Below are 14849 nucleotides of genomic sequence, written 5' to 3'. Positions count from 1 at the left end.
CATCTATTGCATAATAAATGTACATGTATATGGAAAAATAAATGTTCTTGCATCCCAGAAAAAACATGTATTTAGCACAAAGAGGACATAAAAATAGGTATATTTAAAATAAGAAGGAAAAATAAGTGGAAATAAATAGACAAAGCAAAAATAAAGTAAAATATAAAAGATGGAATCAAAACAAAAAGGAAAGAAAAGAAAGTCAAATGAAAATGAAATGAATTAAAAAAAGAAAAAGAAAAACAAATAGTAGTTGCAAGCAAATAAACTCCAATGGACACTGAAGAAGAAATGCAAAGAACGTCCCCTGAATAAAAGGAAATGCCAAGGACTACACATTTTTGTCTCCTGGCTCAGTTCTAAGTTTGATTTTAAAAAGGCTTCGTAAGACTCCCTGCCAAACATTTTTCCTGCAGTCTTCGCGTGCTACCTGCCAAAACAGTAGGTATACACATTTCTCAAGAGATTGTATGCGAGCCATATCTCGAACATGAAATGCAGATGTCGGTAACTACATGGATACAGATAGCATATGACTCAATTTTTCTGTAATGAAAAACTGGAAATTTTCCTTTTTACATCACACACTCAACACATCAGGTTGTCAAAATTGTCAGGGAAAGATATTCCCAACCATGAAGACTGGGCTTATACATGCAGCTACACTGTAACAGATATTACATCATAACAAGATTACATCCCCCAAATTTCGTTGACGCTGTAGAATTGAATGTATAAACCATAAGAAAATGTCCTTGGAAGCAGCAACAATGATTGCTCAATGCATCAGTCAAGGGGGCGAGTCATCAAACTTTGTCTCGGCTGATGGGTTAGAAAGAGTGCTGGTACTGATCACTGAAGATCATATCAAGTGTGCCTGATAATCCAAGATAGCTGCCATATCCATGAGTACATCATTCCGACGCCACAGTACACTGAAACCATCATGAGAGGTAGGAACGGAAGTCTATCCCCAAATACATGGTGATGGAATAGTCGAGACCAGAATTCTATAGCAAACATTCCTAGAAGATATCCCAAACTGATCCATCCAGTGAATTTTTTCTCGACTATGCTGTCTGATGCATCTAATTTCTTCCCTCCCGGAGCAGGGTTTGCAGCGAAATGGGTTGAAAACCCTACCCACATGAGAGCACTGTAGGTCAACAGCAGCAGCACTTTTATTGGGTATTCTTGGTCCTCAAACAGCAATGGGAACAGAGAGTAGCATGAAACTGCAAATACAATTTGTTCAAACAAGTGAATATTACAGAACACAAACAGCAACATCATCAGTGCACAAGTCGGTGTTTAAACAAAAACATGTAGCAATTGTTCAGAGGACTCAAGCGCTTCACATTGTGGTGATGCTAGAAGACAACACTTTGCCAAAGTTGTTGACATAGCATCAAAGGAAGTGAAAGAAACAACAATGACAATGTTGCAATTGGAACTGTGCAGACATTGAGCAAGATTAAACTGTGGCAGAAACATACCTATTGACAATAAGAAGTAATGTCTGATGTCGTCCAAGCTATCCATGGCAATTAGGGCAAGTGGGATGGTGAAATGAAGTGATGCCTTCTCATGTACATGCCATCCAAACATAAACCCACATGAACAAGCATATGCCACCCATCTAATTATGTGTTTCGGTTGGGGGTTAGCGAATGCTTTGACAAGACAAGGAGTCATAGCAAGTATAACCAATAAGAAGGTAGTTATTGGGGTGACCTGCAATCCATAAGGTTCAAATAACAAAGTTTATCAAACTATAGAGTTCAACATTCTTCTCTTGGGTAAAAAAAAGGGACAGTAGACGAGACAACCTTTGGAAGAACAGCAAAAGGAGATGAATCACCAACAAGCCCCCTAGTAAATGATGCTTCAGGTATCTCAATACTGAATCCTAGTCTTCTAAGAAGAAATGCAAGGATCTTGTCAAGTACTATATAGAATACCCAAAAGTTTGGAGCCCAGTAAGCATGAAATAGACCCCGACCAAAAGGAAACAATCGGCTTAAGAGCTGTTGCATCTGCAAAATTACCAAAGCAATAAGTGTGGTAGCCATGGTGTCAACAGTACAACTAAATTCATGAGAGCATATTGGTAATGACTGTTTACGTGGCAAATGCTAAAATTTACATTAGAGTGAATATCTTCATGAAACCAAAATTAGTATGATGTATAAAGAATAATGCCTATTGTTAAATACTTGCAGGAAAAAAATTCACTCCAAATGCTTGCAGGAAATTGACCTAGTTCAAGCAAACCCAATGATATTTAAGAGTGCAAGTTCCACAACAAAAGTTACAAGGCATAGTAATCAGCTGATATTCCTTTTGTATTTGTGCAAACCAGCACCAGCATAAGAATTATTTGATTATTACAAATTCACCATTTCTACCGAATTCAGTGCTAAATGGCTAGAATTATGATTAAATTAATGAGAGCACACAATCGCTGTTGACACATAAAATAGAAATGACAAAATGTTATAGACAAACTCACATTAAGGAAAATGCCTTCATGCAACTTAGCAATATACAGGCAGAAAATATTTCTTGCTAAATACCTGTACTAAATTCACGTTGTTGAACTTTAGCCAACATAATGGTGTCTAAGAGTGCAGAGTTCTGGACATACTTATGTGCTTGAGAATTGTAAATTCTATTTATTTGAGAGAATTAATAGACTATATATGTGTTCCACATACAACAGAGATGTCAGCAAAAACTAGTCAAAGCGATACTGTATTGCATAGCCTTGACTACAGAGACACCATTTCGTTCAACACCTGTAAGTGGACCAAGATGAGAGCATCTTCAGTTAGAGCCTCCCATAGTGCACTGCTTAAAAAAAACCCGCAAATAACATCATCTCATTAATAATTGGTTGTTTTCGTAGAAAACCAATAAACGATATCCTTGCGTGTACAAATAACTAATTAACCTGCTACATACACAAAATAGCATGCATTCTAGTGGTTAGAGGTGTCCTTCATTTTCCGTGAAGCCTAGGTTCGATTCACATCCAACGCATTGTGTGCTAATCTTTTTTAAAATGTGTCATTAGCTAAATTGTGACGGATTCTTTTGCAGTAAACACCCTGTAAAAATTAAACCAAGCATCAGCAGTCCAAGATACACCGACATGGCACCCACATGGACCGTTTTTTCTCTTCTGCATTGGTTTTGGCCTTAATTGATCAAATAAACGAGTTTATGGCCTAAATCGATCACTTTCCGAGTTCTTGGCCTAAAGTGTGCAACGAGTTTGAGTTAATGGACTATCGGTGCATTTCACTCCTAAACTCACGTTGTTGAACTTTAGCCAACATAATGGTCTCTATGAGTGCAGATTTCTGGACATACTTATGTGCATGAGAATTGTAAATTCTTTTTTTTAGAGAATGAATAGACTATATATGTGTTCCACATACAGAAGAGATGACAGCAAAAACTAGTCAAAGAGATGTTGCATAGCCTTGACTACAGAGACACCATTTTGTTCAACAACTGTAAGTGGACCAAGATGAGAGCATCTTCAGTTGTACGCCATAGCAATTACCAGAGCTGAAACAAAAGCTATGAGAGACTTGCACAAGTCTATCAGCTTCTGTTCCATATATACCTTTTCTTTTGCAAACCAGCACGAACACAGGAACTACTCGAAATTTTGCAGATTTCTACCAAATTCAATGTTGACTGACTAGAATTTAACTCTATAACAGTTCTCATTCTCATCAATTCACAATGCCTCCTAAACTTGATTTCTAACTTATGACTGTAACAACAATGACCAAATGATCATGAAGAGACATCCAATTCCAAAATGAACTAAGGGATCAACTCACCTGCCCGTAGTACACGAAGGGTGTGAATGCCATGGCAAAAACAGCAACCACGCCAGCACCCATGAGAACGAGCCTCCCAAGGCCCCTCGCTAGGCCCCGGCCACAGCAATAATGCCGGAACAAGTACACGAAATAGACAGGTGCAGCCACGAGAAAGAGGTGCTTCGAACAAAGCAACGCTGCAAAGACTACTCCCCCGGCAAGATCCTTCCCCTGCTCTAGAAAATGCAGAGAAAGCAACAGCAGCCCCATCAGGAACCCGTTGTACTGAAAGTGAATGTGGTCCACGATGAGCAGCGCCGGTGACCACAGGACGAGCAAGAGAGCGAGGAACGGACGCTGCCTCCGGCGAGCGTCCCTCGCCAGGAGGAGGACGGATGCGAGGAGGAGGAGGAGGTCCGAGAAGGCGACTGTGAAGCGGAGGTAGAGGATGTAGGCTGAGGAGGGCGGCGAGGCAGGCACAGGGATGGCGACGAGGGAGGCGTCGACGAAGGGCGCGGGGAGAGAGAGGAGGCGGGAGAAGTAGGCGAAGAAGGGCGGGTAGTCGAGCGTCCACTGGGAGGAGGCGTCGGTGTACCACTGCCGGGCGGGGAGGGTGTGGGTGAGGGCGAGCCAGTACCGGTGGACGTCGAAATCTGTGGAGCGGTAGGTGGGGACGAGCAGAAGCTTGACGCAAGTAGCGGCGGCGAAGGCCCACATCGCCGCCGCCGCCGTCGACGGCGAGCTGGTGGCGGCCATAGGGGCGGTGGTCCAGTTGGAGATCTGGAGGGGTCGCACCGGGTGAGGTGTGGTTTGGGCTCGTTGCGGCCTGTGGGCTGTCAGCCGTGGATCTAGGGCGTCTACGTCATCCTTGCGAATTAGAATTAAGAGATCTCTAGAATTAATGGTGACCCAAATTATATCTAGGGCGTCTACTGTGATGCTTCTGGACAGAGAGTCAATTTAGCGAAGTCCTCCATTTTCTTTGGTATAAGGGGTGTCTTGAACCTACAAGGATTTCCATTAAAGTTATTTTAAATGTTCCTAATGAATTTTTTTTTGTGATGATCCTAACGAATCTTTGAATGAACGGTATCTCGGTTTGCCGTCTGATGTGGGAAGGAGTACTAATGGATCTTTCAAATATATAAAGGACAGATTATGGGTCAAGATTCAAGGTTAGATAGAAAGATGCATGGCTACTGCTGGAAAGGAAATTCTTGTAAAGTCCATAGCTCAAGCGAGTCCGACATACTCTATGTCATGTTTCATGTTGCCCCGAGGCCTTTGCAATCAAGTGAATACAATGGTATGGAAAAAAATTAGGTAGCCATGATGGAAAGAGGAAGACTGCATGGGTGTCGTGGGATGATTTGACCATACCCAAATACATGGAGGGCTTGGGCTTCCGGGATACTGAACTGTTTAACCTAGCCATGTTAGCAAAGCAGGGATGGAGAATCTTACAAGAGCCGACCTCATTAAGCGCTAGACTTCTTAAAGCAAAGTATTTTTCCTTTGGTTGCTTTGCTAACATGGCTAGGTTTGGATGCAGAACTGGATCGCAACCATCACAGGTCTGGAGAGCAGTGCACGCAGGTCTGGAAGTTCTGAAACAGGGCTTGGTTCGTCAGATTGGTGATGGTACGACGACACATATTTGGAACTAGAACTGGATCCCGGGAGACTATTTGCTTAGGGCTCTACATCCAGTCTCGGATGACCCCTCAGTTCTTGTTTCAGATTTGATTGAGGGGCCGATGAGAAGGTGGAATCGAGCGGCTATGACTACGCATATGAACCCCATCGATGCTGATGCTCTGTTTAATATCCCGATAAGTACGTCCACATCCAGTGACTGGTGGGCTTGGCATTATGAACGAACATGAGTTTTTTCAGTCCGATCAGCATATCGATTACTTGTGGGTACTAAGAGGAGAAGGGAGGATTGGCTAGAAAATCGTGGCAACAACTCAGATACAAGGGCGTCACAGAACCAATGGGTAAATCAATGGAAAACTAGAGTTCCTGGAAATGTGAAGAACTTTGCATGGAGATTGGCAAAGAACTAAATCCCAACACGGGAGACTTTGAAGAATCGACACATATCAGATGGAGGTGAGTGTTTTATGTGCAGCACCGCAACAGACTGATGGTGACACACGCTCATTGACTGCTGCATGTCAATATGTGTCTGGGCCCTTATGGATGATAACGTAGTTGAACACATGATTGCTTGTGGAACTGTTGATGCATCGTTGTGGCTGTGCACTATGCAGGATACTCTGAATGAGAAAGATTTTACCATGGTCATTGTTACCCTATGGTCAATATGGTGGGCAAGAAGGAAAGCAAAGCACGAAGAGATCTTCCAGAGTCCACTATCTACTTTTTTTTATTCAAAAGTTTTTAAAAGATCTGGAGACTTTGCCAAGGAAGGAGATAAAGAACCATACGGGACCGATTAGACCATCAGTGAAACATTGGCTGAAAGGACCAGTTGGGGTAGCAAAGATCAATGTTGTGAAGGAAATATGCCCTAGAGGCAATAATAAAGTTATTATTTATTTCCTTATATCATGATAAATATTTATTATTCATGCTAGAATTGTATTAACCGGAAACATAATACATGTGTGACTACATAGACAAACAGATTGTCACTAGTATGCCTCTACTTGACTAGCTCGTTGATCAAAGATGGTTATGTTTCCTAACCATAGACATGAGTTGTCATTTGATTAACAGGGTCACATCATTAGGAGAATGATGTGATTGACTTAACCCATTCCGTTAGCTTAGCACACGATCGTTTTAGTAACCTACTATTGCTTTCTTCATGACTTATACATGTTCCTATGACTATGAGATTATGCAACTCCCGTTTACCGGAGGAACACTTTGTGTGCTACCAAACGTCACACCGTAACTGGGTGATTATAAAGGTGCTCTACAGGTGTCTCCGAAGGTACTTGTTGGGTTGGCATATTTCGAGATTAGGATTTGTCACTCCGAATATCGGAGAGGTATCTCTGGGCCCTCTCGGTAATGCACATCACTTAAGCCTTGCAAGCATTGCTACTAATGAGTTAGTTGCGGGATGATGTATTGCAGAACGAGTAAAGAGACTTGCCGGTAACGAGATTGAACTAGGTATTGAGATACCGACGATCAAATCTCGGGCAAGTAACATACCGATGACAAAGGGAACAACGTATGTTGTTATGCGGTTTGACCGATAAAGATCTTCGTAGAATATGTGGGAGCCAATATGAACATCCAGGTTCCGCTATTGGTTATTGACTGGAGACATGTCTCGGACATGTCTACATAGTTCTCGAACCCATATGGTCCGCACGCTTAAAGTTTCGATGACGGTTATATTATGAGTTTATATGTTTTGATGTACCAAAGGTTGTTCGGAGTCCCGGATGTGATCCCGAACATGACGAGGAGTCTCTAAATGGTCGAGACATGAAGATTGATATATTGGAAGACTATGTTTGGATATCGGAAGTGTTCCGGATGAAATCGGGATTTTACCGGAGTACCGGGAGGTTACCGGAACCCCCCGGGGACTTAATGGGCCTCAGTGGGCCTAGGTGGAAGAGAGGAGAGGCGGCTAGGGCTGGGCCGCGCGCCCCTCCCCCTAGTCCGAATAGGACAAGGAGAGGGGGGCGGCGCCCCCCCCCCCTTCCTTCTTCTCCTCTACTCCTTCCCCCTCCCAAGTCCTAATCCAACTAGGAAAAGGGGGGAGTCCTACTCCCGATGGGAGTAGGACTCCTCCTGGCGCGCCTCCTCCCTAGCCGGCCGCACCCCCCTTGCTCCTTTATATACGGGGGCAAGGGGCACCCCATAGAGACAACAATTGATCGTTTGATCTCTTAGCCGTGTGCGGTGCCCCCTCCACCATAGTCCACCTCGATATTACTGTAGCGGTGCTTAGGCGAAGCCCTGCGTCGGTAGAACATCAACATCGTCATCACGCCGTCGTGCTGACAAAACTCTCCCTCAACACTCGGCTGGATCAGAGTTCGAGGGACGTCATCGGGCTGAACGTGTGCTGAACTCGGAGGTGTCGTACGTTCGGTACTTGATCGGTCGGATCGTGAAGACATACGACCACATCAACCGCGTTGTGCTAACGCTTCCGCTTTCGGTCTACGAGGGTACATGGACAACACTCTCCCCTCTCGTTGCTATGCATCTTCATGATCTTGCGTGTGCATAGGAATTTTTTTGAAATTACTATGTTCCCCAACATGTTGACGCAGCAGTGTCGAGAAATAATGCAAAGGGAGCCAGTGCACCCATCTGTCGAAATGACCAGGGAAAGTATATGGGAGCTTCAGTTACTATATTTGAGGGCCTTACTGAACCTGAGAGCTTGGAGGCACATGCTTGCTGTGAGGCCCTCTCCTTAGGAGAGGATCTTCATATTCAGAGAGTTCTGATTGCTACTGATTGTCCGTCAACTGTTAATCACCTGTCGAGCAATTTTCTGGGATTTTCAGCACCAATTATCCAAGACGTCGAGAAGAGAATGCAGCAGTTCACCTACTCTAAAGTTTTTCATGAAGGAAAAAATGTAAATTTTGAAGCACACGATCTAGCGAAAGCTCGATCACTTTAGCCGCAGGGAGGCACATTTGGTTATCCACCATTCCTGGATTTTTGCTTGTACCTGACACTGTGGCTGTTTAATTTAAGTGTGGTGGTGACCTCTCAAAAAATGCAGATGCTCACATACATGTACATACAATTATTGAATGCATGCATGTATATTTACCACTATGAACACCTTCAGAATACTGAGCCAACATGATATTTTGAGATTCATGGATTCAGCACAAACGCCTTCGTAGTCGATGAAAACGTCTTTCTCCCACAAAATGAACATCGTTGGAAAATCATAAATCCAAAAAAACACAATCACCAATATCAAGCTTCGGACCTGAACCTATGGGCTGGTTGCTTGAGTCCGCCACAAAGAATCTGATCATTCAAGCTACACTCAGTTCGCACCCAAATTTTTTAAGAGAGAAATAGTGACCTAATTTTTTCCAGTGAAATGATTAGGCTCCATTTGACATTTTTAAGAGACAATGGTCTGTCAAATGGAGTGACCACACATTAAAAAAATTGGCTACATTAAAAAAATGTTTCTAGTGTTCTCCACGTGTGGTCACTCCATAGAAATAGTATGGTCTATCAAATGGTCACACGAGCCGAAAGTGTCACTCCATAGATAAACATTTTTTTTACTTGGTGACAAACATTTTTAGTGTTCTCTGTACATGTAATAGTTTTTGTTGAAGATATGTAACTATTGAGCGTGGTAGGGTGCTAATTTCAAAAGGTTTTAGATGTTGCATGTGAAATTTGGTGATGTTATGTAATGGGGTAGCTAGCTATATGCCTATATGGTGTAACTATAGTCTAATGTATTTCAATTATGAAATCCTCGTTGTTGTAATATGGAAATGAAATATATTATGTATTTAATGTGAAATATCAATTTGATTACTAAATGGATTAAAAATAATAGGCTAATTAGCCTGCTTAATGGATTTTCTTTCGCGGGCGGTTATTGTTGGGGAACGCAGTAATTTCAAAAAAAAATCCCACGCACACGCAAGATCTATCATGGTGATGCATAGCAACGAGGGGGGAAGAGTGTTGTCCATGTACCCTCGTAGACCATAAGCGGAAGTGTTATGACAACGCGGTTGATGCAGTCGTACGTCTTCACGATCCAACCGATCCTAGTACCAAAAGTAAGGCACCTCCGCGATCTGCACACGTTCGGCTCGGTGACGTCCCACGAACTCTCGATCCAGCTTAGTGTCGAGGGAGAGCTTCGTCAGCACGGCGGCGTGATGATGGTGATGATGAAGATACCGGCGCAGGGCTTTGCCTACGCACTATGACGATATGACCGACGTGGATTATGGTGGAGGGGGGCACCGCACACGACTAAGGGATCAGTGATCAACTTGTGTCTATGGGGTGCCCCCTCCCCCGTATATAAAGGAGTGGAGGAGGGGGGAGGGCCCGCCCTCTATGGTGCGCCCTGGAGGAGTCCTACTCCCACCGGGAGTAGGATCCCCCCTTCCCTAGTTGGACTAGGAGAGAAGGAAGGGGGAGAGAGGGAGGAAGGAAAGGGGGTGCCCCCCTTCCTAGTGCAATTCGGACTAGAGGGGGAGGGGGGGCGCGGCCTGCCCTGGCTGCCTCTCTCTCTCTCTCTACTAAAGCCCATTAGGGCCCATATACTCCCCGGGAGTGTGACACCCCGATAGTTAAGCTACAGTAAACCCCTGTTAATGATGCCAACTCATCATATTTTTTGCTAAACCTCACTTGTTTCAAACTATGTTTAAATTCAAATTCAAATAACAAGTCAAATTATAATTTGTTAAAATAGTAAATTAAAAATGTTCAAAAGGTTATAAATATTCACTAACTAGTTAACAAACACCAACCAACATTATTGGGAATGTTTACATGCCTCTAGGATATTTAAAGCAGGAGCAAACAACATTTAACCTTAACCATTTAAAAATAACCAAATCTTTATCCTTTTCATAATGTTTTGAACCTTTGGTGTAACTCCATTATATGACCCAATATTTATGTGCCAATTTTTGTATTCAACATAATACATTCGATAAGCTGGAACTAAACAGAAAACAGAAAATATAAAAGGAAATAGTAAAACAATAAGAAAGGAAAAGAAAGCCCTCCCCTAGGGCCAACCAGCCCAGCTGGCCACTCCAGTCGGCCCGATCAAACCGGCCCACCCCACCTCACCTACTAACCCCCCAGGGGACATCGAATCCTAGCCCACGAACACCACTCCCCCCGCACAATTCCTCCCGGTCTCCTCCCTGCTTCCTCGTTTCTGGATCTGGATCGGGCCAATGCCCCGACCCTGACGCCATGCCCCATCGCTTGCCGTCGCCACCCCGTTGCCGCTGGACCCCGTCGTCCACGTCCTCAGCCCCGACGACCGCGCACGACGCCGCCCTCGTCAGATTCGTCAAGCCCCTGCTCACCGGACTACCTTCCCGGCGAGCTCCCTCACGCCTCACTGCCCCACTCCCCTTCAACGTCGGTGAGGACCCCGATCCTCCTCTCTCCCTCTGCCTGCCGACCACCGAACGCGCGCCCGCGCACGCATCGCCCGGCACGCGCCTCGCCCTACTGCTGCTCGTGCTGCCTCCCGCTCCCTGGCACGCTCGCCGCCCGCGCACCGGGCCCTACGCCTACACCCGCGCCTGGAGCTCGCTCCGCCGTGGCCATCCCGCGCCCCTGCCCCGCCAAGCACTGCTCCCTCTCGCGCCCGGGCGCGCCCGCAGTTGCTCCTCTCGCTGCTTCTGCTGTCCTGCAGACTACTTGCAGCTGCTGTTGCGACCTGCTGCACGCCCTGCCGCCGCATCCGTCCGCGCCCGTCAGCGCCTGGCCGCGCCAGTCTTCGCCCGACTACACCGGGGCCATCCACCGTGGGCTCACCACCCGCTCGTGCCGCATCTGCCTCGCGGCGCTCCCCAAGCGCTCCCGCCCGCGCACCCACCCCCCTCCGCTGCCACCTCCGGCGCCCGGCGCCAGAGCTGCGCCACCGCTTCTCCTCACTCGTGCCCGTTTGGGCGAGCGCCCCAACCGCGACCGCGTGCCCGCTAGCCCCCTGGCCCTATGACATGTGGGGCCCTGCCCCCAGAACATTTACAAAAAGATTAAATTAAAAAATATATAATAAACAAATAAATAATTAGTAAAATCAATCAATCAATCAATTAATTAATTTAATTAATTATGTTTAAATTAACTAATTAAGATTAATTAACCAAATAACTAGTTAACCTAGTTAACTATTGTTAATTAGCCAAACAGTCACTGACATGTGGGACCCACACGTTAGTTTGACCGGTCAACGGTCACAGTTGACTGCTGACGTCATGCTGACATCATGATGACATCAACATGCACTGTTCTGGATAATGTTGATTTAAATAATTAAATAAATCCTAAAAATGATTTAAATCTTTTAAAATTAATATAAAATAAACTGTAGCTTGGATGGAAAAACTTTGTACATGAAAGTTGCTCAGAACGACGAGACGAATTCGAATACACAGCTCGTTCGTCCACCACGCATCCCTAGCATAGCGAACACGCAACTTCCCACCTCCGATTCATCTGTCCGAAAACACGAAACACCGGGGATATTTTCCCGGATGTTTGCCCCTTCACCGGTATCACCTCATACCGCGTTAGGGCACACCTAGCAATGTTACTTGTCATGTCATGCATCGTTATGCATCTGTTTGCATTGTATTCATTGTTTCTTCCCCCTCTTCTCTCCGGTAGACTACGAGACTGACGCCGCTGCTGGTGCCCCGATCGACTACGCTGTTGACGACCCCTCTTTCCTGCCAGAGCATCCAGGCAAGCCCCCCCTTGATCACCAGATATCGCCTACTCTTCTCTCTACTGCTTGCAGAGTAGTGTAGTATGTTACTGCTTTCCGTTAATCCTATTCCGATGCATTGCCTGTCATTGTTGCTACAACTGTTGATACCTTACCTGCAATCCTAAATGCTTAGTATAGGATGCTAGTTCATCATCAGTGGCCCTACATTCTTGTCTGTCTGCCATGCTATACTACCGGGCCATGATCACTGGGGAGGTGATCACGGGTATATATTATATACTTTATACATATAAATGTTGTGACTAAAGTCGGGTCGGCTCATTGAGTACCCGCAAGTGATTCTGATGTTGGGGGCTGAAGGGGCAGGTGGTTCCACCCAGGTAGTGGTGGGCCTAGGTTCCCGACGGACCCCGACTGTTACTTTGTGGCGAAGCGACAGGGCGGGTTGAGACCACCTAGGGGAGAGGTGGGCCTGGCCCTGGTCGGCGTTTGCGGTTATTTCAAAATAACAGGCTTAACGAGATCTGGGTATTTGATCTGAGTCTGGCTACTGGCCTATACACACTAACCAACTACGCAGGAACAGTTATGGGCACTCGACGTCGTGGTATCAGCCAAAGCCTTCGTGACGTCAGCAACTGAGCGGCGCGCGCCGGGTTGGACCGCGTAACGCAACTTCCTTTGTAATGGAGGTTGCTAGGTCTGCATTCCGGCCGCCCTCGCAACGTGCAGGTGTGCAATGGGCGATGGTCCCAGACCCCTGCACCATAGGATTTAGACCGGCGTGCTGACCTCTCTGTTGTGCCTAGGTAGGACTGTGACGTGTTGATCTTCCAAGGCCGGGCTTGACCCAGGAAAGTGTGTCTAGACAAAGGGGATCGAGCGTGTTGGGAAATGTGGTGCACCCCTGCAGGGAAGTTAATCTATCCGAATAGCCATGATCTTCGATAATAGGATGACTTGGAGTTGTACCTTGATCTTATGACAACTAGAACCGGATACTTCATAAAACACACCCTTCCAAGTGCCAGATACAACCGATGGTCGCTCTCTCACAGGGCGACGAGGGGAGGATCATCGGTTAGGATTATGCTATGCGATGTTACTTGGTGAACTTAGCATCTACTCTCTTCTTCTGCTGCAAGATGGAGGTTACTAGAAGCATAGTCTTCGATAGGACTAGCTATCCCCCTCTTATTCCGGCTTTCTGCAGTTCAGTCCACATATGTTACCCCTTTTCCATTTGAGATCAATGCATACATATGTAGTGTAGTTCCTTGCTTGCGAGTACTTTGGATGAGTTCTCACGGTTGCTTTGCTCCCCCCTTTTCCCCTTTCTATACCCGATTGCTGCGACCAGACGATGGAGCCCAGGAGCTAGACGCCACCGTCGACGACGACTCCTACGACACTGGAGGTGCCTACTACTATGTGCAGCCCGCTGACGACGACCAGGAGTAGTTTAGGAGGATCCCAGGCAGGAGGCCTGCGCCTCTTTCGATCTGTATCCCAGTTTGTGCTAGCCTTCTTAAGGCAAACTTGTTTAACTTATGTCTGTACTCAGATATTGTTGCTTCCGCTGACTCATCTATGATCGAGCTCTTGTATTCGAGCCCTCGAGGCCCCTGGCTTGTAATATGATGCTTGTATGACTTATTTTATTTGTAGAGTTGTGTTGTGATATCTTCCCGTGAGACCCTGATCTTGATCATACACGTTTGCGTGTATGATTAGTGTACGGTAAAATCGGGGGTGTCACAAGTTGGTATCAGAGCCGACTGCTTATAGGAATCCCCCTTCCACACTCCTTGGCCAAAGTTGAGTCTAGACATTACGAAACTTTTTACTAACATGGTTGTGTGCCTTACGGGCCCACATCGCCATTTGGGTGGTATTAGGATCTTTTACTCCTCGTCTATACTCTGGGACTCTGATCTCTCACCTATTCGGGTTAAATGATTTCCTAACCCTAACTCTAGGTTCTCGTAAATACTTTCTCCCGGAGAGCCCCTCAGTCCGAACGATCGACTGCTTCAATAGAAGATTCTGACAATACTCTCAGATGTTCTACCGAGACTTGTACCATCGCTTTTGCAATTCCATTCCATCGATAAACCCTATGGATAACCACGTACACTTTCCATTCATTCAATCATCCCCTGTTGATCATGTTATTACAAGATACCTTGAAATTCTCTCTATTGCTGTTCCGAGAATACTGTGTGCCTACTGCCTTACAATTCTTAGCCACATGAATACCCTTACGGATAATTCCTCGCACTTATCGAGTATTTGATCATTCCCAGTTGTTCATGTGTTTCACCAAGGTCTTCGAAATACCATTCGATCTTTCGAAAATCCCGAGAAGCCTATTCCTCTTGAAATTCTTGCTTGCTTGCATTATGGTTAATTCCATATGTCTAGTAGTCCCGTTGACATCCCTTGTCCTTGCCATTTTGAGCCTAATGAATTATTATCTGTGAATGCACGCAATCATTAATTGACCCTTATAAATTATCCTTCTGGCTCAGGCATCATTTTAAACACGAGCTGGATCTCGACCAATCAAATTGCCATCGATT

The 14849-nt window shown here is 45.4% G+C and overlaps 1 protein-coding gene and 1 long non-coding RNA gene across 2 annotated transcripts; one reads left to right on the top strand and one right to left on the bottom strand.

Moving 5' to 3' along the window:
* Positions 1-533: 533 nt before the first annotated feature.
* Positions 534-4700, bottom strand: LOC125513318 (ALG6, ALG8 glycosyltransferase family). Its single transcript, XM_048678404.2, has 4 exons — positions 3858-4700; positions 1830-2036; positions 1497-1734; positions 534-1235 (listed from the first exon to the last, which is right to left on the bottom strand). The coding sequence occupies exons 1-4, from the start codon at positions 4593-4595 to the stop codon at positions 868-870; spliced, it is 1551 nt and encodes a 516-aa protein (XP_048534361.2). The 5' UTR covers positions 4596-4700; the 3' UTR covers positions 534-867.
* A 5913-nt stretch (positions 4701-10613) lies between these two features.
* Positions 10614-13951, top strand: LOC147965753 (uncharacterized). The gene is made up of 2 exons (XR_015608546.1): positions 10614-10950; positions 12204-13951. It is a non-coding gene; the product is annotated as an uncharacterized LOC147965753 (long non-coding RNA).
* The last annotated feature ends 898 nt before the right edge of the window (positions 13952-14849 follow it).

This window comes from Triticum urartu, chromosome 6A (genome assembly GCF_056163025.1).
Source record: "Triticum urartu cultivar PI428250 chromosome 6A, HENAU_Tu73, whole genome shotgun sequence".
In the NCBI taxonomy this organism is placed as follows: domain Eukaryota; kingdom Viridiplantae; phylum Streptophyta; class Magnoliopsida; order Poales; family Poaceae; genus Triticum; species Triticum urartu.
Note: the sequence above shows the minus strand (reverse complement) of the source record. Positions and strands in the feature narration are given on the sequence as shown.